General features: G+C 48.8%; 10 protein-coding genes across 10 annotated transcripts in view; 3 read left to right on the top strand and 7 right to left on the bottom strand.

Annotated features, from left to right (window-relative positions):
* Positions 1-3,807: 3,807 nt before the first annotated feature.
* Positions 3,808-4,546, bottom strand: BDQ94DRAFT_164250 (uncharacterized protein; the record flags this gene model as incomplete). Its single annotated transcript, XM_026769960.1, has 4 exons — positions 3,808-4,005; positions 4,047-4,266; positions 4,303-4,389; positions 4,470-4,546. The coding sequence occupies 4 exons, from the start codon at positions 4,544-4,546 to the stop codon at positions 3,808-3,810; spliced, it is 582 nt and encodes a 193-aa protein (XP_026619750.1).
* Positions 4,547-5,629: 1,083 nt separating this feature from the next.
* BDQ94DRAFT_176202 (uncharacterized protein) lies at positions 5,630-6,435 on the bottom strand (the record flags this gene model as incomplete). The annotated part of the gene is made up of 4 exons (XM_026772641.1): positions 5,630-5,678; positions 5,747-6,105; positions 6,177-6,245; positions 6,310-6,435. The coding sequence occupies 4 exons, from the start codon at positions 6,433-6,435 to the stop codon at positions 5,630-5,632; spliced, it is 603 nt and encodes a 200-aa protein (XP_026619749.1).
* A 146-nt stretch (positions 6,436-6,581) lies between these two features.
* Positions 6,582-6,880, bottom strand: BDQ94DRAFT_155094 (uncharacterized protein). The gene has a single exon (XM_026768414.1). It carries the CDS (start codon positions 6,775-6,777, stop codon positions 6,589-6,591), a length of 189 nt encoding a protein of 62 aa, XP_026619748.1. The 5' UTR covers positions 6,778-6,880; the 3' UTR covers positions 6,582-6,588.
* A 902-nt stretch (positions 6,881-7,782) lies between these two features.
* BDQ94DRAFT_176201 (uncharacterized protein) lies at positions 7,783-8,217 on the bottom strand (the record flags this gene model as incomplete). Its single annotated transcript, XM_026772640.1, has 1 exon — positions 7,783-8,217. The coding sequence occupies one exon, from the start codon at positions 8,215-8,217 to the stop codon at positions 7,783-7,785; it is 435 nt and encodes a 144-aa protein (XP_026619747.1).
* Positions 8,218-9,451: 1,234 nt separating this feature from the next.
* Positions 9,452-9,740, bottom strand: BDQ94DRAFT_176200 (uncharacterized protein; the record flags this gene model as incomplete). The annotated part of the gene is made up of 2 exons (XM_026772639.1): positions 9,452-9,591; positions 9,656-9,740. 2 exons carry the CDS (start codon positions 9,738-9,740, stop codon positions 9,452-9,454), a joined length of 225 nt encoding a protein of 74 aa, XP_026619746.1.
* A 61-nt stretch (positions 9,741-9,801) lies between these two features.
* On the bottom strand, positions 9,802-10,446 carry BDQ94DRAFT_176199 (Alpha/Beta hydrolase protein; the record flags this gene model as incomplete). Its single annotated transcript, XM_026772638.1, has 3 exons — positions 9,802-10,136; positions 10,201-10,351; positions 10,417-10,446. 3 exons carry the CDS (start codon positions 10,444-10,446, stop codon positions 9,802-9,804), a joined length of 516 nt encoding a protein of 171 aa, XP_026619745.1.
* A 1,226-nt stretch (positions 10,447-11,672) lies between these two features.
* BDQ94DRAFT_176198 (uncharacterized protein) lies at positions 11,673-12,130 on the top strand (the record flags this gene model as incomplete). Its single annotated transcript, XM_026772637.1, has 2 exons — positions 11,673-11,760; positions 11,826-12,130. The coding sequence occupies 2 exons, from the start codon at positions 11,673-11,675 to the stop codon at positions 12,128-12,130; spliced, it is 393 nt and encodes a 130-aa protein (XP_026619744.1).
* Positions 12,131-16,447: 4,317 nt separating this feature from the next.
* On the top strand, positions 16,448-17,757 carry BDQ94DRAFT_164249 (uncharacterized protein; the record flags this gene model as incomplete). Its single annotated transcript, XM_026769959.1, has 5 exons — positions 16,448-16,692; positions 16,986-17,043; positions 17,227-17,337; positions 17,370-17,675; positions 17,722-17,757. 5 exons carry the CDS (start codon positions 16,448-16,450, stop codon positions 17,755-17,757), a joined length of 756 nt encoding a protein of 251 aa, XP_026619743.1.
* A 3,710-nt stretch (positions 17,758-21,467) lies between these two features.
* Positions 21,468-21,812, top strand: BDQ94DRAFT_131275 (uncharacterized protein). Its single transcript, XM_026763962.1, has one exon. It carries the CDS (start codon positions 21,519-21,521, stop codon positions 21,753-21,755), a length of 237 nt encoding a protein of 78 aa, XP_026619742.1. The 5' UTR covers positions 21,468-21,518; the 3' UTR covers positions 21,756-21,812.
* A 739-nt stretch (positions 21,813-22,551) lies between these two features.
* The window catches only part of BDQ94DRAFT_155088 (uncharacterized protein), a 601-nt gene continuing 156 nt past the window's right edge, over positions 22,552-22,996 (bottom strand). Inside the window, exon 2 of the mRNA XM_026768413.1 lies at positions 22,552-22,878. Within this exon, the coding sequence (XP_026619741.1) occupies positions 22,585-22,845 (261 nt within the window). The 5' untranslated portion in view covers positions 22,846-22,878 and the 3' untranslated portion in view covers positions 22,552-22,584. The remainder of the gene's footprint in view (positions 22,879-22,996) is intronic.

The following is a 22,996-nucleotide window of genomic DNA, read 5'->3' as shown; positions in this document are numbered from 1 at the left end:
GCCCACCTGCCTTCCCTCCAGGTGGAGGGAACCATCTTTGTCCATTTGTGGTGTCCCATCGGGGTGGTCAAGAGCCGGCCTTGAATCCTCCGCGCTTGGGGTTCCTGAATTGCTAATGCTACCGCGTTTTGAGTCTCTTCGTCATTCATTAAGCTCTCGTGTACTGCACCCTGTTTCCTCACATTCAGTTGAATAACTCTAAGAGTCTTATTCATGATGCGATGGGTAGAGCTTCCGACAGTTTTTGCTGTACGATTCGTGAGGGCCTCCGCATGGAATGCACTTTGGAATCGTTGGATCGCAGCTACTGTGGTGATGGCCCTCCGCGGCACATTTTGCACATTTCTGCGCGTTCTTGCACTGGAACGCCTTATGTCCAATCTCTTGGCAATTGTAGCATTGCATCGGTCGGGGTCGGTATTCAAAGGTGCTGGTCACGCCGGATTCTCCCCCAGCGTGAAAGAACCCGTCGGCCAGGAGCCTCCGTGCATCACTGCCTTTGGTCAGATAAACGACCATTAACCCATAGGCCTTCGCATTCTCCTTTCTGCTGAGCCATGCAATCTTAGCGATGGAAGCTTCATTCTCTTCGCCAAAGGCTGCCGCAGCTCCTGCTCGGATGTCCCCGTTTTCATCAAGCACTGCAGTTCTGTTGACGCTGTCGACTTTGATCGGGTACAGTTCGTCACGAAGCACTCGGGCTCCTGCGCCGACCTTGGTTTCCGCCGCCTTCTTAACCAGCTGGTGTTCAGCCTCATCTCGGCACGCAATCCTGATCCGGCTGGTGTTCTTCGGGTCCACCGTGACAGCGCGGCACCGCCAGTTCGTGTGATTTTCCATTGTCCGGATCTCGGTCTCAACTGCCGTTCTGATTGGGCCTGCTGATGGTCTCTCATTTTCAGTATCTGCCATCTTCGAGGTGTCTATCGTGCAATATAGCGTGTCGGTGAAGGTAGTCGGTGTCGTGTTCCACGATGAGAGAGTCCGTATATTGCTCGGTTGGCTGGTGGGGGGAGTACGGGCGACATCTGCATAGGACGGGGATCCCGAAGGATTGACTGCAATGCGCAAGGATTGGATTTCGCGAAGGATCTCCTCGTGGCTGTTCTGAGCGCATGGCTCGGGGTGGGGTTGCGGTGTCGAGGGTCGATTCGCCAGGGTCTGTAATTCATGTCGAAACTCTGCGAGGGCAGCGCCAAACTCTTCTTTGACTCTGTGGAGCTCCTCCTTGTGTAATTCATCTCGTCGTCTGATTTCTCTCCTGAGCTTAACAATCTCTTTCACCAGTTTGGAGGTGTCTGAGTCCTCGCTCTCTGCCGAGGAGTCGTCCGAAGTCGCCGCGTCACGTTGGGCGACTGGCTTGCCCTGATTCTTTTTCTTTCGCTGGGAGCGCGTGTTTCTCTGCTCAGTATCGATCTCTTGCTCTTGAGCATAGTGGGCTGGTGGTCTTGTCGTGCGTTTCGGCCTCACCAATCGCGGTGGCGAGTTTTCGCGTTCGTCGCGGTCGGGCGGTTCAGGGGTTCGCGTCTCGGCCCGTCCCGACATTTTTCCTCCCCACGTTCAAGAATCAGGCGCAACAATCCGTTCGAAGCTCTCTGTACGGTACAGCTGGTTGCAAGAATGGCGCAAATGTCCATACACTTCATCCCCCTAGGGTCGATCCAGACCCGGTACAGTTCAAAGTAATTGACAGTCGGGCTGGCACCGTACATTGCGATGTATTAAGTCGTGTGCAGTTTATTTGGGTCACATGAGCATCACGTAATATATCACGTGATCGCTCGGGGGGACCGCCAGCTTCTTCCGATCTTACTCCCGGAAGAATCCGGGATCGCTCACCGATCACTCGCGCCACGCACTCCTGTGCTCACACCACGCTCCAGGCCGCTCAGTGAGCAAAAAGCGGCGCCAAAGTCAGCCTAAAGCGGAAAGGGAAAGTGGCTCGATTACCGCAGGAATCCAGTTCAGTAGTTTGTCAATTGTATTTATCTTCATTATTTTGATATCTAGTTTCCTAATTAGGACTAGTGTCACCTGACCAGATATTTTACCTGACCAGACCCACTTATTTCCGCTTAGGGAAGATCATACCCCTGATTTTGGCCTAGTGGTACTAGACCGCCTTCCCTTTTAGGCTTAGTGCCACTCCGGCCAGCCGACACTATCAATATCTCTAATCTATTGAAAGTAGCAGTAAAGAACTACATTATATAGTAATTCTTATAAGTAAATACTGAAAGTTTCAAGAATAATATTATAAAAATATATGATATAACCTTAAATAACTATATAAATTTATAGCAGATTTATTAAAATTAAGATCCTGGCTTTTTCATCAACTAAGGTATAAAACCAGATACTGCACACCGGTTTATCACTGAAATCAATGACTGGATGCAGGAAATACAATCATGATAGTAAAAAGCTATTATATTAAGAATATATTTTATATTATAACTCTCTTAGCCGGCTATATATCTAATATACTACTATAAATAGCCATATCTAGTAAGACACTTAGTACACACAATACAGTACAATTCTACCTTCTCGGCACAATCCCATCCGTTAGCCTGGCAAGTTGGGGGTGCCATTTCTGGATAGACTCGAACGCAGAGCTCTCCAAGCGCTGTTGCAGTACCCGTAGAATGCGGTGTTGAGTGGGGTACGGCAGACTCGAAAGCGGTGGCAGAGTCAGTAATTTCGGCGTCAGTGACTCTGTCGGTAGTCCTTTTACTTCATAACCCATCCGGCCTGTATGAAGGTTACCTGCTGTTTTCGAAGGGAAAGTTCTGTGGAATACAGACCTGGGAAGATACTTTGGATGGAATACGGTGGTTCTGGGTGCTGATGAATGGCGGGCAAGACCGTCCCATACAATGCTCATATATACAGTATTTCACTCTTTTGTCTTACCTACATTATTGAGGGGTAATGGTCAAGTAGCCCAACAATTCTCTTGTGCTCTTTGTGGAAGATTCCGATCTGTTTGACGCCCCTACAATATAGCTGGGCTTCGAACTGGATGATCTTCGACCTAGTCTTGTCTCCCCTGCCAAGACAGTACTACGTTCCGATAGGATGTCTGATCTGATGAGGTGTTCCACCATATCAATCTATAGTTGTTCAGTCAACATCTCAGGCAGATATCATGCCCAATCCTATCTTCCAACGCTGGCGACCTCGTTCCGGACCTAGCTATGCAGGGGCCCGGCTCTCTACTAGAACATTAACCTTAGCTTCGATGCAGCAGCTTCGAACAAATTTAGGCTACGTGTTGGTGAGGACGAGGTACTTGATGCTCTCCTCGGCTTGGTCAAAGACCGTCGCACTGGATGTCTGGGGAACCTCGCCCCAGTATTGCACCTAGCTGTTGTCGGCGAACACCAAACAGGAGTGGGCCTGGAAGCGACCGGAGTTGTCTCCACGCGCCAGCTCTTCGGAAGGGGTCCACCCAACGCAAGCTCCAAGCTGAAGGTAGCATCAAGCCCATGGTTCTTGGCATGGATGGACTAGGCCTGAGTGTAACCTCGCCGACCCTTGTGGCACTCAACAGTGACCGACCAGAGGCTGGTCAAACTATGTTGCAGTCGGTCTATTTTGCCCGCCTGTAGCCCAGAAAAATTGGGGCCTGATTCCCTGACTCGAGTTGTCGGAAGGGGGGAAGATGGGTGATTTCGTCTAGGGAAACGAAAGAGGTGCCTTAGAGCAAGAAAACAATGAGCCCATAAAGCAATATGGGCTTTCTAAATTCGGTCCTTGAACCTCTGATCGCATGCTAAAGAAGAACCCAGTATGCTCTCCATACTAGAAGCCGCAAGAGATGTTTTCAACAAAACGCTCTGGATCCAGGATTCTTCCGGGATAGATAGGGTTTGGCCCTGGAAACACTCCTAATCTTCCTGTGTTATCCGGCTCCCGCTCGCCCCTTGGCCACACGAATACTTGAAACCGATAATCTGCATGATCGATAGTCCGCATGTATGGACGGATTACCTCCCAGATCTGATTGCTGAGACGTCTGAGGTTGCCGAGAGTGCATTGACCGATTCGAACGTGTACTTGTGGACGACCTTAATATGCATTTCTAACCAATTGACGGGGTAGGACAGCATGGCAGAGGCATACCGAAAGACATCCTCGGGGTGCGTACACGGAGATAGGATGCTGGGCCCATTCCAGGTCAGGAATTCGGGATCCTCATAAGAAGAAGACAGGTAGCAGTCAACGGCCACGGTCTCATGTACGTAGGGTAGTTTTTCGTCGCTGCGCTGTAGGTTGGTCGTCTCCATGTCAGGCAACTATTCCGCTCCTTCAGGAGTGGTGTGTGGATGTGATGATGAAATCCTTTCACTGACAGCGCGCCTTCTGCATCTGCGCCCGTAGGGCCTCCAAATAAGTAGATGTAGACTTGGTGGGTTCGGAACCTAAAAATACGCTCTTGTATGATTTATATCGCACCTGTAGACAGTTCTCGCATGAGAAGGCCCTGAACTCGGCATCGAGAGAAAGTTGGATAGTTGGGAGAATTGCCTGTCGTCCACATGCCATTTATAGTGTCTTGAACTGTCGCGCTGGAACAATCAGCCTCCGAGGGCAGTATGAATTTCTTCCTTTGTCCCTTGAAACGTTGGGTTAGGACTGCGGGCCAAGTGTGGTGGAACGTGAGTCAAGCCATGCCAATCCCCTGGGCAATTAGCCGGGCAAAACGAAGGGGTATGAAAGACCAGCTGGGAAACTACCGTAAGCAGAGTTTATGCAGCGGTTATCTCCAACTACCCATCTACCCGTGACAGGCAAACTTCAGATGGGCGACCTGCCGAAAACATGACGTTGATGAGGCTAGTAGACGGCACGGTATTCGCAAAACTGACCTCAAGCCTCTGTTCTTGCTCGATACCTTCGAAGGCACAGTCGCCAGGCGATGAACCCTAGAAAATGAGAGTGCAATATGAACTGGCCGTATGGCCGTCTGGTCGGCAATTCGACCCCAGTAGGGCACGCACGGACAGTGGCCCGACAGAGCTCCGGTCGGGTGTTCTTTGTGCATGCGCCATCGCATGCTCCAAAGCCGCTCATCGCACGCGAACGATTGCTCGTGCAATGTGACACGCAACGGCTTACCAGAACAGAGCGGTGTCAAGTAGTCAAGATGTGAGCTCTGTGGCAGTCGTCGTTGTTTGACCTGCCATGGTCAGCATTCGCAGGACCCCGCAGGTTATCCAGCCGGGTTATCTGTTGCGACGGCGCACCGGATTGTGCCTGGCATGCCTGTACTATCAAGCCGCGTGGCCGTACCGGCAACCGATTAATTATCCATCAACAAATGGCCCTGAGACCCCAAGACCCGTGACTGTCTAAGTTGAGCGCCCAGACATCGGGCTAGATAGAGAAGTGGAGCCGTAACGATGAGTGCCACTGCCACACATGAGATCGGTTGCGCGTAATAACAGGTGTCTCATATTACCATTGAGGGTCACCTTCCATAATGCGAGGGGCAATCCTCTCTTGGTAATCACTTTGTGAGGTGTTAGTGGAAGCGTTGTTGTCGCGACAAAAGGCGTCCTACATGTGACAAGCGTCGAGGTCAAAGTCGCACATTTTGATGTCTGCCCCGTCTGTCGCTGAACTACATCCCGGCCTTCTTGGCGAGGTGACTGGCGGGCGTAACTATGGCACTGTAGACAATCATTAGTCTTGGAGTGCATGTTCGACATCCTTCCTCTCACGTACATTGTAGGCTCACAGGTAGATCAATCGGAGGTAATCAAACCTACCACCGGCGGCTAGCTTGCCACGACGATTGCTCAGGTGACCTTGGACGATTTCTCTGGCCATCAGTGGCCCTTGACACAGCTTGAATCGTTCTCTGAAGGCGTACATATTTCTAACCGGGATGTGCAGCATACCCGTGGTCAGTTCACTCAAGGGACATGGTAGGCATAGATTTTGACTCCTTGTCGCTGCATACTTGGCTTGGCCATTCCTTGTCTGGGCTTGGAAGCAACTTGACTTCCGGCACAGAGCTTCCGACTTCGTGTGATTTGCGTCATTGTCTTCTTTCGGGATTAGCTTGTCCTCATGGGCTTGGGTGCTGTCATGGATCTATTAAGACTAGCAGAAGGCCAGCAAGTACACCTGGTTTCCAGCTGAGGCGGCGTGGGAACGTTTCTCACCGGCTGTGGGACCAAATGGTATGGGTTATCGGCCGCAAACTCTAGCATAGGGACAGGCTGATCGAAGCTCTAGGACCGTCAGAGTGTGATACTTTTTGCAGCTTCTAGTTCGAAAATGGGTGTGCGCGCCTACCACAGCGTGCTTCCCAGAACCTTGGGGAAGACCACCGGAGATGCATGGGAGGTGCTGTCTGAGATCCTCACAACTGGTACCATGCATGAACCATGACTGGAAATATGGCGGTGGTGGTTCGGACATCGGGCCTCCTGGTGTGGCTTGGAGAAACACGGACGCCTCGGTCCCGATTTCATTTCGTTTAGTTGTGGCTGCAGAAGATTCTAACATGCTTCCACAAGGCGGAGTGGGTAGAACCTTCCTCGAATGGCAGGATGGTCATTCCAAAGCCAGTAACTAAAATCTGAGGTGGTAAACGAGCGCAATTTGATATTGGGATGGACCCCGATGGCAGTCCCGGGTCTTTATAGAAGACAGGCATGAATTAGAGGTCTTCCACTCTAACTTGGCCACCGACACTACAGCTATGGCATGGTCGTCCTGGATCAATAGCGGATTTCCCCCAGATCGCAGCTGGTGGGACATGACCTACACTCACCCAGGGACCCCTGCGACCTAGAGACGTACTAGCTACAGGCGAAGTACGGAGTAGGGTTCCGGATCGGAACAGACTGAATCTCTATCAGTATGTTCAGCAATAACCAGAGCGACGTGTGAGTGGAGCCACTGCGAGAAATGAGATCGCCATTCGTAAGCAGCCGAATTAGGCAACAAGGTTATATTGGGCGTCTTCGATGGCCCAACTGAGACATGCCGAACAGCGGCTACACGACTTGTTAATCTCCAGTATCCACTAATTTGGGCCATCCACAGCGATTCCCAGTGCAAGGTACCCTTGCCTAGCTGATCCTCCATTCTGGGCAAGTATGGCGGAATAGGTTCCAGCCTGGACTAAGTGGGCTTCGAAAGCCATGAGTCATTCGCCCTCAAGGTAGGGCTCTCGGAGAAAGCATGCCCCATATTCGTGATCCCAGAATAGCCCGTCCGATCGATAGTCACCGTAAATCACCGGAACCGCATGGGAGGCCGGATCTTCCGGGCACACCCCTCCCTCTAGCGTGATTGGTCCAGATAATCAAGGTTTATAGACTGTCCCGCGAGATTGGTAACCAATTATCGATAAGCATTTCCCGGCCTTTAGAGCCCCAGACGCGTTTCCTGTCAGGGCTTATTGAGTTAGAAGAGTATGTAGAAGACCACAACTAACAGTTAGTACTACAGGGAAGCTTGGCGCAACAACTGCCCATTCGCGAGGGCAAAGACTAGGGAACAAGCAACAGGAGCGAACCAGAAAATGAGTACTTCGGGTGATCGCGGAGTGATCTTTCGAATGCCGCCGGAGCCTTGCCGCCCCAAAAGGACACGCGTGTTGGGACTACGGCGCGATAATTTGGAATTCGCTACCATAGCACTGGGACCGCACCGAACCCCAACGCGTTTCCATGCGATCGCAATCGAGCGAAAGCTATCGTGCGTCCTAGACTTATACCCGTCACAGTAGACCAAACTTTAACAAATGAACCCGGTGGTCTAGATCTCCATTTGTTGTCGCTGGAGCAGTCCCTGAATCGTGTCACAGGCTGCTTTGCCATCGCAATCTACGACATTCTTCTTTGTGGAAGGATCGTCCGGATGTGATCGAAGATAGCCAATGATCATCTCCATAAAATGCTCGCCGTCTGGTGCCTCAATAGCTTTCTCGCTAGAGGCAAGACTTTGGCTTACCTTGACGGCAGAGCCAGTCAAGTTCCGTAACCCTGTCACCTGAAAGCTCTTTGTCTCGCGTTGAAAGCTATCGGGGATGTAATGGCTGTGGTCCGCTACCACGGCCGCACAGGGCTGATCATTGCTGGAATGAAGAGGGACGTCGGCCTGTCGGTCTTGGTAGTACGCTATAATTCGCGCGGGACAAGAGCGTAGAATGATCCGGTTACATTCATGACGCAGAGAGTGCGAGCGTTGCATCGTCCTGGAACGGTGGGGAAGCAAGAGCTGCCTAGTGACTGCGTCCCCCCTGTGAGACGTGAAAAATTAGCGTCTCTGACACGCCTTGATCGTTCGGGTTCGCAGGGGGTCAGCCGCCGCCTCAATCGTGATACGACCCCTGCTTTGGTACGTAAAGCGGAAAGCTAGCTCCACCAAAAGAAAGGCCTTCATCCTTTTGTCGATGGGTAGGAGCTTTTTACGCAATTGTTCAACGCTATCAGCCTGCGCGGGACGTGGGCACATTGGTGTTTCACGAAGACAGTCATAAAGCCACCGCGTAGGCTCATGAATGCGCTAGCAATCGAGAATAGCTCTGTGATCTCTGTATAGAAAGGCTATGTTAAAATAGGCCCTACATACCCGCGAATTGCTCGATTCACTCGGATACAGAGATACAGGTTGTGGTGGTCAGAGAAGCAGTTGAGGCATGTTCTGATGGCGATGAGACAGACCATGTCAGTCGCAGCAACGACCGCCCAGGCGCCCATTCAGCAGCCCCACTTATACAGACGGGAATGTAGGAGGAAACCTTGTCGAGTACTTTGCGGAATTTTCGAGGGTAGTGGAAGTTGCTGCATGTAATAGGTACGATTGCCGTCACTTCCTCCGTTAAGCCACTCTCGACGGCATTCCAAGGTTGTTAAGCGATTGGTTGCCACATCGCACCGAAGCGAAAGGTCTAACCATGAATCGTCAATGGGGCCCTCGCAGTTCTGTCGTCGCCAAAAACTGCAGTCGACTGCCCTTCGAAAGCCGTCTTCTCCGGGTGGAAGACATATCCAAGAGTAGTATGAGTTCTGGGGGACTTCAACGTCCCGAACTTCGTCGGCGGAATACGAAACTCCATAGAGATGAGACTCGTGAATCTCGAAACAGACCGTCTGCCCCATTTCACAGCCGGAAAACTTCCTTAACGTAACTGGTGCTTCCGTCAGATGTTCTTTTGTAGATAAGTCAACACATTCGACCTCCCATTGTGATTGTAAGTCAGAGTATATGCCATAATAGAGGTATGATCGATTGTGTCTCACGAATATCTGTCCATCAGATTGTAAATTTACCATAAGACGTAGTTGATCATCGTCGTTCCAATAGTAGTGTTGAATCGGTAGCAGTATGCAGTCAGATTATGTGCTGCCCATAGCTCGCAGGTGTAGCGGGTCGCGGCTATGAATTGGGCGTCGCCGTGGTATGCTGCTATCTAGCGTAAACCCTAACCGTAGGTCTGTGGGAAGGTGACGTTGCCGCCGAGTTCTTCGGATGATGGGATCCCCAAGGAGGTGTTGTTGGGGTAGAGTTTGAGGAGCTCGGATACGACGCGCTCGTCGAGGGCCCACCCGTGGGTTGTTGTTGCTGGGTTGTTGTTAGTGATGGGAGGGGGATTGGGGGCTAGGATGGAACGGGGTACGGTACGTACAGCTGAGGTATTCTTTTAGTTCGGCGGTGGTGTTCACTGGTCCCGGAAACTCTGTCGTTCCTTCGTACGTAGTGTAGCCGATCATTTTTGGTACCTTGACGAAATCTCCTGCGTCGAGTTGCTCGCTGGGATACTGCGCAACGAAGTCACCGTCGACTGTGGGCCTCCAGTTGTAAGGCGTTGTGTCGTTGGCAGTCGTTGGCAGTCGTGCTCAGGATGTTGTTTAAGACTGTAAAGGGCATGCGGCGTAGGCAGTCCAGTTTGCAAATGGCCTGGAAACATCCTGCCTCGCCTGCTATCCTTTGAAACCATGGCTCATATGCCGAAGTCAATCTCAATGCACTTCCAGGTAGCACCGCGCCGGACTCCATCATGCCCCCGCGGAAGAGCCCGTCATCTCGGCCGTTGTACGCGCGGACTTGGTATCCTACGCTCTCGGAACCGGCACTCCGCCCGTGATTCACAACTGTATTTGGATCACCTGGACATGGATACTCATGTTAGTAAGCTAGACTTTATTCATTGTTAGGATTGCGGGAACCCACCACCGAAACCTGCGATGTTCTCTTTTACCCAGTGCAGGGCCAGGCGCTGGTCTTTGAGCCCCAGATTCAACGATCCCACATGGGCGAACTCGACCCCATTGAAGAATCTCCAAGGACCGAGACGATAGGCAATGCTCACTGCGATAAATGGCTGGCCGATATTGACTGAGTGTTCAAGAATGAATGTAATGTTGTATCGGAGGTTGGGAGTGCTACCTTGCGCGAAGCCACCACGTTTTCATTCATTGAGCGTCGGGAGTAACTTTGTCGTTCAGATAGGTGGCACTACATACTATGAATCTACACGAGGACAGGAAGGCTTGGATCGTCGTATCCAGTGGGACGGACCACGTTTAGGTAGAGACAATCCTCGCTCTATTTTGCTGGCCAGGAGAGAACAGCGTAAAGAAGAATACATCGAGCCCGACCTCAAGATAGCCCTTTTGATCGCTGCCTTAACCTATACACTCCTTTTCCTCATGCCATAAGTAAGGGTCTAGTCTCGTAAAACAGTCAATCCAGGTTCTCACCATTGCATAGCCGGTAGCACGCACAGTCCCGATCAGGACCCATTAAGACTCTCGCGGTTGGCCCAGGGCTTGGTAAATGGAATTCCAAGAAAAAATAATCCTCCTCATACTGAGGCGTGTAGACACCATAATAACTTCCGTTCTTTGTCTGGGCTACTGGGTTGGTGCAGGTTGTATTGTCGAAATAGGCAGAAGAGAGACACCCTCGACAAGAGAAAAATTCACCTGCGCCCAGAGTGATTCCTAGCTCCACATCAAGTTACATACGAGGCAATGCCATGGACGAATCAGATGGTTATCGCGTCGAGTGGGTAATTCTTCTTTGTTTCGCGGATCTGAGTCTAATGAGTTCCTAGGCCACGGTGACCGGCACGCTCAATTAAGGTTTGTTGAAGCTTTCTTAGTTCCAGCTCCCTAGCTGAGGTTTTCTTGCTCGCCATTCAGGGGTATAAGCCCTGTAGTGGTTATTTCTTATTTGATTCTCGCATATTTCCCAGCTTCGAGGCGTCGACACAGGTCTTGTGTAATTGCGCTGCTTGTGGTCCTGGCAACACTGCGCTTGGCATGGGGGTAAAGTATCAGACACTCCATTCTGGATTACACATTCCATCTCTCACCTCCTGTTCCTACCAAATTCTCCAAATGGCTTCCTCAAATCCATACGATAATCTCCTTTGAGCAAACATCTTTTCCGCAACAACTGCCGGCTCCTATTTGCTCTCTAGGTCTATAGTGCGGAACAGCTTCAAAAAAAGTAACCTACATTGATCGCCGCGCTGCAAGAAATCATGTTCAGCTTCTTCGGCCAAGGAATACTACCTTCTCAGTCACATCCTATATGGCGGAGCGTAGGAACTAACCGGCAAACTCGTCAGAGTGAGAGTGACCTGGTCTTATTACCAGCTCCGTACGATCCCCATCCTCCTGGAACTCAAGGCAGAAATGAACATTCGCAACGCGATCCTGACGCAGAAAGCGATCTCTCACAGCCGAGAAGCCGAAGAAGTTTTGAACGCCTGGGAAGCATCCCGTAACAAAGAGTTAATAGTATTCTACTTCTCCAAGAATCATCAGTATTGCAAATTTCCGCTTAAGGGTACCGGAGCCCGATCAGCATCTTGGAAGGAAATTTCATTGATCAATTCGAGAACAATCACTATTTTGCTACCTTCCGCGGTCGAATCAACGCCAGGGATATCAACGGTCTGCCCTTGGTTCTTGTATTTACAGAGGCGGAGCACACTCAGTCACCTATGGCTGATCTTTGGGAGTACGTCCGTTCTTTCGACGCCAGAACTGGAAAGCGCAAGCAGGAAAATACGGAGGACTCTCAGTCAGCTACGAATACCCAAAGACGCATCGATGATAACAGAGCTAGCTATGAAGAATCCGAGCTTTAAACAGATCAGCTCAGTTGCATTGCCGCATACGCCAAGGTATCCGGTTCGCACATAACCGAGAATGTTTTACCTGAAGCTGAAGCTCGCTGGATAACGTCAGCCGAGTTCTTGTCGGCGGCACAATCCGGACCATTCACGACGTTAGCACTAATATGGGCATCTTTGAAGACGTGTACGCGATCAGCCTATTCCAAGCGCCCGGTCTCAGAGCGAATCGACATACGATGCTACCGCACTTGTCACCGGATGTCAGCCGAGGAACCCAATTCCTTCTTGTACGGTATCTGACGTTATCAGGTAGGTGAGGAATACATTCCGGCTATTTCGCCATCATTCAGGATCACGTCCGTTCTAGTCCCGGCCTCCAATTATGGCACAGGCCAGCGTGGTCTGTGTCCTCCTAGCGCGCATAATATGCAGCGGTTAGCTAATAACGATGATATGGCGTCTGCGATTATGCTTTGGCTGTCTCAAAAATGGGAACGTCCATCTCCTCCGCTTCCGTAGAATCTTCCTCGTAATCTCAAGGTTTGCCTTGGCAGTTAGTAAATCGGGGCTGTTCTCTCCTGCCATCTTCCGTCTAATCTCCAGAATCTCCTTCTCCATCGTCTCTGCTTCTTCAACTCTGCCCAGGTTTACCCTGGTAATGGCAAGAATTGCCTTTGTAGTCAGCACATCGGGGCTGTTGTCTCCCGCCATCTTCTAAGTTCCAAAACCTCCTTTTCCATTCTCTCTGCTTCTTCAACTCTTCCCAGCCTTCCTGTGGTAGTGGCGAGGTTTTCCTTCGCAGTCAGTACATCGGGGCTATCATCGCCGGCTATTTTCCGTCTGACTTCCAAAACCTCCTTTTCCATTCTCTCTGCCTCTTCAATTCTCCCCATCATCGCTGTGGCAATGGCGAGATTTGCCTTTACAGTCAGCACATCAGAGCATTCTCTTCATAATCTGCATTTTTAATGACCTCCTTAATCACCCTTTCAAGTTCATTATAATCAAAGCGGCCTTGGAGCTGGCCCCTCCAATTAACACGGTGATGCACCTGTGTGAAGGCTCTGTCTGAAAGTCATATATAGACATCAATGCACTGCTCAACATCCATCCTTAGTCGGCCTAGCATAACAGCTATAATCCTGTAATGCTGTTAACAGCAAAGAATATAATTAGATTAACATACATACCCTCCAGTGCTTGTACCACCTATCATATCAAAATAATCACAAGGCTTAAGTAGCGGGTCATTTTGAGCCTCATCATTTATAGTTGCCATGAGTTAATCAATTAAATATAAAGCAGAAAGGCCCTTCACACCTCCACCATCTATAAAAGATTAAGTAGGCTCTTGGATCAGTAACTCTGACATTTTCACCAATTGAGAGAAGACATAGCCCTTCCCCAGTAGGCTGTCCTGTATCTAACTGCTGGGCAGCAGATAATCCTATCCCAGTGGTTATATGAGCTGCCATCGGCCCTAAGCATAAATATAGGCTAAGTAATATATAGAATAGTCCAGAAACAATAGTTCAACATCAGTTTGTTGAAGCATTTACAATCCTAGGGTACTTATATTACCTCTGGGTCCTATTATACATAAGCCTTATTTATATAAGCTTAACGGTTCTAAACTCTATATTTAAACCTTGTGTATTCCATGGGGCAAACTCAGTCTAGGCCCAGAGAGCCCTATTATTGTACTATAGATTGAGATTTTAGCACCCTGTTGAAGCTGCCAACCCTCTGTAAATGGATGATGTTCTTCTGATGAAATAGTTCATGTGGCCGGTAACACGATCGCAGTGGCAAAATGACTATCAGCTAGCCCAGACAAACTTCCCTTCCCCTTGTGGTGGAGTTCAAACTCTCTAGGACTTTGAGTTTCACGAATGAGATCACCGGAACGTTATCGTTGTCCAACTCGCTCAATCGCTTCAATTGGCTCAGATGATAGTACCATGTCCGATTTCTCGATTCGTTTCTGTCTATGCTAGTATCAAGGAGCAACTAAATCAGACATGAGACCTTCGTTCATTCTGGTTATATTCTGCAATCCGCACTAATTAGCGTGGATTACAAAATGCGAATGGAAAAATTCGCTTGCCACTGAAGGATTGGGCCCATTTCTTAGTTGACTGTAAAGCAGTGATGGGGCGCTATAGATGAGAGTCATTTTGCCACTGCGATCGTGTTACCGGCCACATAAACTATTTCATCAGAAGAACATCATCCATTTACAGAGGATTAACAGCTTCAACAGGGTGCTAAAATCTCAATCTATAGTACAATAACAGGGCTCTCTGGGCCTAGACTGAGTTTGCCCCATGGAATACACAAGGTTTAAATATAGAGTTTAGAACCGTTAAGCTTATATAAATAAGGCTTATATATAATAAGACCCAGAGGTAATATAAGTACCCTAAAATTATAAATACTTTAACAAACCGACGTTGAACTATTGTTTCTGGACTATTCTATATATTACTTAGCCTATATACGACTTTCAGACAGAGCCTTCACACAGATGCATCACCGTGTTAATTGGAGGGGCCAGCTCCAAGGCCGCTTTGATCATAATAAACTTAAAAGAGTAATTAAGAAAATCATTAAAAATGCAGGTTATAAAGAGAATGCCCTTCTGAAAGATGACTCCCCAGGGGCATGCAAGGTGTAAGTACACCATTCTCTACCATCAGAAAAGAATCTAAGGATAGTAAATAGTTTTGTCTCTGCTCTATGGAAAAAAATTTAATATCTTAGTCTTATTTACAAGCTATCCTTCCCCGCGAGGCGAAAGGGATATTTTTCGGCAGTTAACTATATGAGAAGCATGCCGTGCAACCTCAGCAGTATCATCATTTTTTGATCCTCCTTCTATCGGAGTTGGCGCACCTGGAGCTCAGTATGAGGACAGCTTCATTAATACTGCTCTTAGATTAAATAATCCTATCCGGCAGCTTTGGACAGAGGCTGGGGATATATAGCATCCGCCCTTAGAGCCAAAGATTCGATGTTTGGTATCAATTAGCACTAGCAGATCTACATTGGGAGACTTTGGGCCAGGCTTACATGATATTGCTGAACGACTTATGGTCATTGCAACCGATACAGTGAATACTGCAAACCAATTCTACAATGACCATCTGCATGATCTTGTTGAGAGCAGACGCTACTACCGTTTTGATGTGGACAGAGGCTTGGAGAACGTAGGTCTCGAAGAAGCTCGGAAGAAAGCCCGGATTATTGGTGCGACACAGGCGTATATTCGTGAGGGAAGAAATTTCAGAGAGCTGATCAGCTGCGCAAACATACTTGCAGCTCGAGAGATTGAGGATTTTGCCTGAGCTGTTTGATATTTCTAGCGGCTAGCCATCTATATGCTTTGGAAGGGGAGACTAATAATGAATATGGGGGGTGGAACTGTGATCAGAGGTCCCCAAAAACAGTTGTATTTCTTTAGTAATTATACCGCATCTGCAATACTTATTGCAGATTGGCAATTGCAAATTCTTGGCCCAAGAACTGGTCGAAGTAATTGGGATAGCCCTATATTCATTTTAAGCGTGGGAGGATTTGGCTCCACCTGTCTCCCGGGACAAATGGTTCACTAGCTTCTGAGTGGCAATCGGAGCTAAGAGTGCTCACTCATCATAGCTCAGTCCAACACAGCATCTATACTTTCCAGCACGTATACAAGATAGCCAAGGCCAAAGTCTTCGTTGTCGATGACGCCGTCACTGCTACAAAACATACCTGATGCTTCGACACATGTCGCACTGCTCCAGGACTCCTTCTCGATAAGAGCTTCCAGAGCAGTTCAGAAAGCTGGCGCGCAATCCCCGGCGGGCTAGAAGCAGAGGCTGAACAGCGCCCAAAGACAGAAAGGTAAGCATTCCTTTCTTACCCTTACGGGAACGACCAATAGTGGGTCTTAACTTGGCAGATGTCGAACCCATCCCAACCGTCGACGCCAATCAGAACTGTACAGAGCAATAGACAGAAGATACCATTGTGCACAATATGAAGATGCGAATAATTAGCATCTCGTTCAGACTCAAGGTAGCAACGGCTGATACTGCTAATGTACTCCTGCTAATCCCACCGAAGACGAAGCAGCGAACAGGGAGGCGCTAGTAAGCTGAGGACTCCCGTCATCGCGCGTGGACGAGAGGTTCATGGTTCGCACATCTTACGAATGCGAGGGGCCACAGAAGGCTCTATAGTATGCTGCATATTGCAGGCTATACCGTGTGCTATCGGACTACTCTGTCGGCAATTTGAGGTCGTACGACCAGCAGACGCAAAGGACCGGCAACTAGCGCCCACATGCATCTTCTGTTCCTTGTATTTCGCCAAAAGCTTCAGGGTCAAGAGAGGTTCCAATCCGGGTCTACTCTACGGTCCAGTGTGCATCTAGACAAAAGTAACCCAGCGTCGATGGCCGGAAAACTTGATCGGACGTGTAGACGTGGTGTCCAGGGTGTCCAGATCAATCAGGTTTATTGGCCGAGGCACGAAGACTGGGACCAAACGTGGGACATGCGTCTGGCCAGCAGAATCAGAAGTCAGAGGTGTTGTAGTTCAGTGGTTTGCTGTTCTTATTCACGTCTGAGAAACTGAGGGCTTATATATACAAGATAGATATCAGATTGATTGGAAATCAATTTGCTTGTACCCGGAATAAATTCCGTATACGACGCTCTATGTTTACTTGGTCGAGACTCAATTTACAACAAGAGGAAACCAGCAATAAGACCTCGAGAATAACCCTTAGCGAGCTATTTGATCTGAGGTTTGATAACTAGTTGGACACGTGCTCCGATTTGTCTTTCCGAGACATGTGACTTTCTGCCAAGAATCCAAGCTATCGTTGCACGTCATCCCACCTTTCCTGTACCACCCCTCACAAAACCCAGAGGCATGTTTTTGACGGCAAAGTATCTCCGTTGGACTGGAAACAGACGTCCCTTTCTTTCCTTCTGCTGCAGTAGTGCCCTTCCTAGCGGCCATTCCGTTTCCGTTGGAGATAGGCCCAATGGAGAACTTTCCTGAGGCTGGAACGAGGAAAGCCACCAGAATTCCGACGGTGTTGCTGACGAATACAGGAAATCATCTCTGGAATATTCCAAACAGTTGACTTTGAAACTCTCAAGGCATTCCATCGTGTCTGTCTACGGCGGTATCGGGTCGCTACAAATTTCTTATTTTGTAGAGTTGTCCGTCTCAGAGAAAACCCGGAGCATTTCAGCGCACAGATGGTGGTCTGTTGGATTTGATTCGTCCCGATCGAAGCCTGCGGCAGTTAACCGTACGACCGACGATCGCTGTCGTTCACCAGGTCCATAGACGACGCTTCACAACGGCACTCACGGGTATGGACTCTCGAGATAGTCCAATTCTGCCGGCTCTCCAAGGAATTCGGCTTATCGCCAATGAACCGCCGTGTCTGTCCTTGCCCCTCTTCACTGGGCTTCGAAATCTTCAGATCAACATGGAAACCGTTCGGTTACCGGAGGGTCTTACATGGAAGTCATTGACAGACCTGAGTCTGAGGGTGACTATCGATATCGACAAGTTGGGTGCACTTCGAATGGCCATAGGCATATCGGGACATTGCACTTAGCAATGGTGTCTAGCTCAGACCGTGACCGCTTGGCCCTTCACCGAGCACATTATTCGGGCCAATAAAGCAGGTTTTAAACTCCGGATTACATACCGAACTTGTCGAGCAGATCATAAGACGTTCCCATATGAATGCCGATGGCCACGGACGGTCGTTATTACGCAACCAACTTATACCGAGTTGTGCAAGAGGACCGATAGGAAGACGGCAGACTTGATTCGTCAAGCTATAGTCGTTCTTTTTACAGTGCCTTTGGAATATGAACTGGACAGACACACTCTTGATATAGGGAGGATGCAGATACCACTCGAGAATCTGTCTCAGTTCAGTCTAAGCTGCTCGATTTAATATTTCTGGGAAGACGCGCTAGCTGCCAAGGGTACGATCTTGCCGGAAGATTGCGCATCAAAACAGGGGCTATGGACAAACAACGAGTTCAAAGGAGACCTTCGACTTTCCCATGTATATGAAAGTGGCAGTTCATCCTCAGGGGCATGAAGGCCCACGTATGACATTGCCTAACCCAGATTTCACAGCACCGCTGAGTCTATGATGATGCGACCAATGTGACACCATCTTGTTTCGTATCCTCAGATCTCATATCCTTGTCGTAAACGTACTAAGCATTTCTCAGAGTCGGGTAACCGGGCGCGACGCGAACGTACTTGCTTTAAAGGAGCAAACGGAGAGCCTGAGGTACGGATTGTTCGCCAGGGCTCAGGCTTGCTTAGTGCTGTGGGGAGATTTGTCAGTCTGGGACCGAATCCGTCCACGTTCGTTTACGGATAGCGGCAAGCTGCCTTAATTGTGGCTGATTTCAGTACTGATTCATGGGTGCTCGGACCTGGAACTTCTTTCCTACAATCCACATGCTCAATTCTTATCCAACAGGGGACCAAATTGGGAACAGCTCGCCCTTTCATTGGCGACATACTTAAACGGGCCATGGGGCCACATCATGCACACCACCAGATGGAACGGTTGAATAAATCATCGGCTTGTTGGAATGGTCTGTAGCTAGATTTTTTATCTGTGGCTACTTCCTGGTTTTTGAATTGACATGTGCTGAGATAGTGAAATTCCAACACAGACAACAGTGCAGATACTCATGCTGGCAGCATTTAAGGATAAAGCACGTGCGTTTGAACATCACCATTAGATACAAAATCTTTAATTCTGTAGTGAGTGTGCTTTGTAACTAATTATCTTGCCGCTCTCTCCACGTATTATGGCCCTTTCAGTCATTGAACTGTGGTGGGTGTAGGTCAAATTACCGAGTTCGAGCTTGTTCAAGCCTGTCCTCTTCATAAATCTTCTGCAGCTGACACTGAACGCGTAGCAGGCCGCACCTACGTTCGGAAACGCAGCCATGACTACGGCCCTGAGAGCCCGTGCGTCACTGTCCGCACCATCGGACGTGTAGTGCAACTCTCCAGCGTATTTAGCAGCGAGTAACGCAATTTCCGAGGGCTCGGTTGGTCCTTTGATTGTCTTGAGGAGCGCAAGGGAGTCTGCGACCCTAAAGCCAAGCAGTCTGATTACCAGAGGCTATCATTGTCCTCAGCAGGTATATATGGTCATGGCAAGAGCCAAAATGTGCTGTAAGCACGATGTTTTCTGGATCTGTGTTTCCCGTGTTCCTAGCGTGCGTCAAGATTATCCAGTTGACGAACCTCTTCAACGCGTCACTGGGCTTCTCTGACACGAAATTGTAGATGTCGGAAGGGAGGTTCCTCAAAACTGAGCTCGTGTTCTCTCTAAGGCTTGTTTTTATGACTGAGGAGAAATATCGCCGGTGGTGGTCGAAAATGCTGCCAATTGCTCGACTTGGCCGTCCTGGCTCAAACCGATGACGTAAAAGATCACTGTGATTATATTCACGTCCAGATGGCGAGTACTGTGATCAATCCGTGAGACGACTTCGACGGGGTCGTGTTTGAGGCGCTCGTAGCACTTGGAAAAGCCGATCCTGAGCATCATCGACCCGTCGCCCCCTGTTGCGGAGGCGGCATGCATCCGCCAGCTGAGCAATGCTCGAACGAGGGCATCATCTTGCGGGTGTAGGCACTATTCTGACCCAGATAGCATATGGATGATCTCAAGGACTAGACCATTTGATTATTCTAGGAATGATACTGTACTTGGGACAGCTTTTATCCGATCATCAGGCGACGGATCACAAGCTTGCCAATACCTGGACGCGGCAGGGACACCAAAGCCAGATGGCCGGCATTTTATCACGTGACTTTACCAGTAACCTTAAGTAATCCGAATAGCGCGCATTTGATAGGTTCGTTTATTGCGTTGACAGTCATGGTGTGCGGAAAACGGCACGCAATGTCAAGGCGTGGGTGTTGACTTGTGTAATAAGTCGTAAGTGGAGAGCACCGTACCGTTCCATTACGCTGCGCCACAGGAACCAGACACTTCGCGTCTCCCAAGAGATATATACACCTTGTATGAACCCGTCTGTTACAGTTTGACAAGACGGTGAGAACACTGGCTATCTCCGGACTATGTGATGCAAAATGGTAAGATGCGCCGCTCTCAAGTGAATCCTGGGCGTCTGACAATGTGACTGCCCATCCACATTTTGCCCTGTTTCAATGATAACCAGCATATCTAGTTGTATCTGACCGGTTAGGACCTGTTAGACACCGGTTATCAATCATGCCCGCGTTCAGCTTTCTATACCGAAGTCCTGTTCCGCCCAGGGTCTACTATATACTGTGTTGGTTGGGGCAGCGATTACCCACTTCTCCCTACCAGTTTCCCTAATTTCTATCGGCGGCCTGCCCTCACTATTGAGGTCATAGACATGGTGTACAGGCATGCAACCCAAGCAGAAGAGATCAAAGACCAACTAGCATGATATGGTAGTGTTGCCTTATCATTCATTCAAAGAAGCGAGAAGTCCAATTTGCTCGACGAAGGTATGGTACCTACTCCCTGGATGGGGTTAAACATCTGAGAGTCAGTATGCCACCCTTCATACTCTGATATTCGAGCATTTGATAGCTACTAGTTCATGCATACGCCTCCTCCCCATATTTAATATAGATGGTCATACAGTGGTTTGTAGATGAATCTCTTTTCATAGTCTTGATAACCCACGCCCTGTTGCGAATAGGTTTCATAACGTACATGTTCCAAATCTTGGTGGCACCGAACTTAACTGGCCAGATGGTTTTGCTCAATGTGCTCCCAACAACGGTAATTGCGAGAGTAAGGGAATGTGGTTATCTAGCAACTTACGTTGGCATGTAATTTAACAAGTCTTATGAACGAATTATGCAGACAATGAGCAGGGCAAGCAGCGGGCAGACAAGAAAGTATTAACCATAGTAATCACTGGTTAGGCCTCAGTGGCTCTTGTGGACAAGCAGACTGATTGCGGGCTCTTTTGGCCTCCTTGGACCTCAGACATTTTTCTCTGGAAATGAAAGATGGTTCTCTAGAGCCTTAGACGGGACCCTGGGGGCTCAGGAAAACCTAGATAGTGGCACAGCGTTCTCGCGAGCCTTGAAGCATGATCCTTGGAACTCAGCATTCTGGAAGCTGCGTGCTGGAGAATTCGCCTTTTGTTCACACAATCTGACTGGACGGTGCAAAGCTGAGTTACACGTGATCTTAGCAGCGCCAAGTTTGGTCTGAGCCCAGGAGGTCTGGCATATATTAGGGCCGGTCTCGCCATCCCCGGGCAATAGCCTCAAGGAAATTTCACGTCACGATATCAGTATCCCATATCAGAACCCTCAATGGTTGAAATTCGACATGAACGAGGGCACTCCTCTTATCGTGGGGGGAAAATGGAAGCTTATGAATGACCCTAGATGTCACTTTGTTCCTCTTGGAAGAATGAGCGGGCCGTCTTCCCAAGAAGTTAAAGGCTTATGTTGCTCCCACGGGCATTGGCGCGCACGCAAGACCATCGTGAGGATCTGGAAGGATATCGGGAAGGTTCACCCTGACTCCATCTCTGGAGGAACGGCATCGAAACACGGTAGTTGACGCTTGATTCCATCTAAGTATGAATGCAACATGATATGTCGGGGCAGTTTCGAGCGGCAACCTACCTTGTTCCAAGAATGACGCTGATAGCCGTATTATGGAGTAGACAAGTTCACATGTCTCATTCAGAAGATGCGCCGTAATATATCTCAGTAGTACGAAAAGGTGAAGCTATCGCATGGCGCGGGCAGTAGGGCAGCAGATGTGCTAGTGGATGGTTGATGGAACCCGGAAACACATGATCAAAGAGCACTAAATGTAGACAATAAAGCCCGCGACCCAGACTTGTCCCTTATCAGACGAAGCAAAGTATGAGGATATTGGCAGGTTGCCAAATGTATCCAGTGCCTACATTACCTGTTTGTCTGATTTGCATGGACGATACGCGGAATCGTCTTACCTATCTAGTTTACGCTACGACTGGCTTCGTATTCATTCACGTAATGTGATGGGCTTTTGACTAGTGAGTGCTGGCCAACATTTCGATGCGACTAAGTACTTCACAGGTCAATATCTAGAGACGAACCACCCGTAGCTGTCGTCTCCATATCATCACGATGCAACGCTCTGGAGCCATCATGCTGAAGCGAGCCCTAATTCGCGCCACAGAGATCTGTTTGGTACTTCTACGGTAACTACGATGCTTCTCAAGTGGTCTCCAAACTTACCCTTAGGAAGACGTATTATAGACTCACCTGCATGGTATGAACTGTATCATGCTACGAGAGATTATCTGAATCATCTATCAGATATACAGCCGCAAGGTGTTTCAGATATTCTAGGAAACGTCAATAGACCGTTAACATATATATACATATACCTACAATAATCAATACCAACTACTCCAGAGTATCAGGCACAACCGGCTTTTGGTCATTTCATGAGACCCGAACAAAATCAACAGGCATGCAAAAATTGAATACAATATGCCCTCCAAGGAATTCATCGTCAAAACCAGGTCAGCAGATCGATAATCTTCTCCGTTCCCTCCAGTCTCAAACGGTCTGTGTCGAGCATCGCCATGCTGGGCATTAAAGATTCTCCGGGCGGACATGACCAATGAGAATTCGTCCCGCCAGCAGCATTCCATCCCGAACAACAGACGTATTTCGATTAAACCTCACTAAAGAATGGGGATGTCAGGATGTCAACTAGATTGACGATATTGCCAAAAAAAAAAAAAAAAAAAAAAAAAAAAAAAAAAAAAAAAAAAAAAAAAAAAAAAAAAAAAAAAAAAAAAA

The sequence above is a fragment of the Aspergillus welwitschiae genome (assembly GCF_003344945.1).
Source record: "Aspergillus welwitschiae strain CBS 139.54b unplaced genomic scaffold BDQ94scaffold_91, whole genome shotgun sequence".
In the NCBI taxonomy this organism is placed as follows: Eukaryota; Fungi; Ascomycota; class Eurotiomycetes; order Eurotiales; family Aspergillaceae; genus Aspergillus; species Aspergillus welwitschiae.
This window is presented reverse-complemented; position numbering and strand designations above follow the sequence as displayed.

Excerpts from the sequence above, each read along its gene's own strand:
- BDQ94DRAFT_155094 (XM_026768414.1), bottom strand. The coding sequence starts at position 6,777 with ATGTCCCACCAGCTGCGATCTGGGGGAAATCCGCTATTGATCCAGGAC.
- BDQ94DRAFT_131275 (XM_026763962.1), top strand. The coding sequence starts at position 21,519 with ATGAACGAGGGCACTCCTCTTATCGTGGGGGGAAAATGGAAGCTTATG.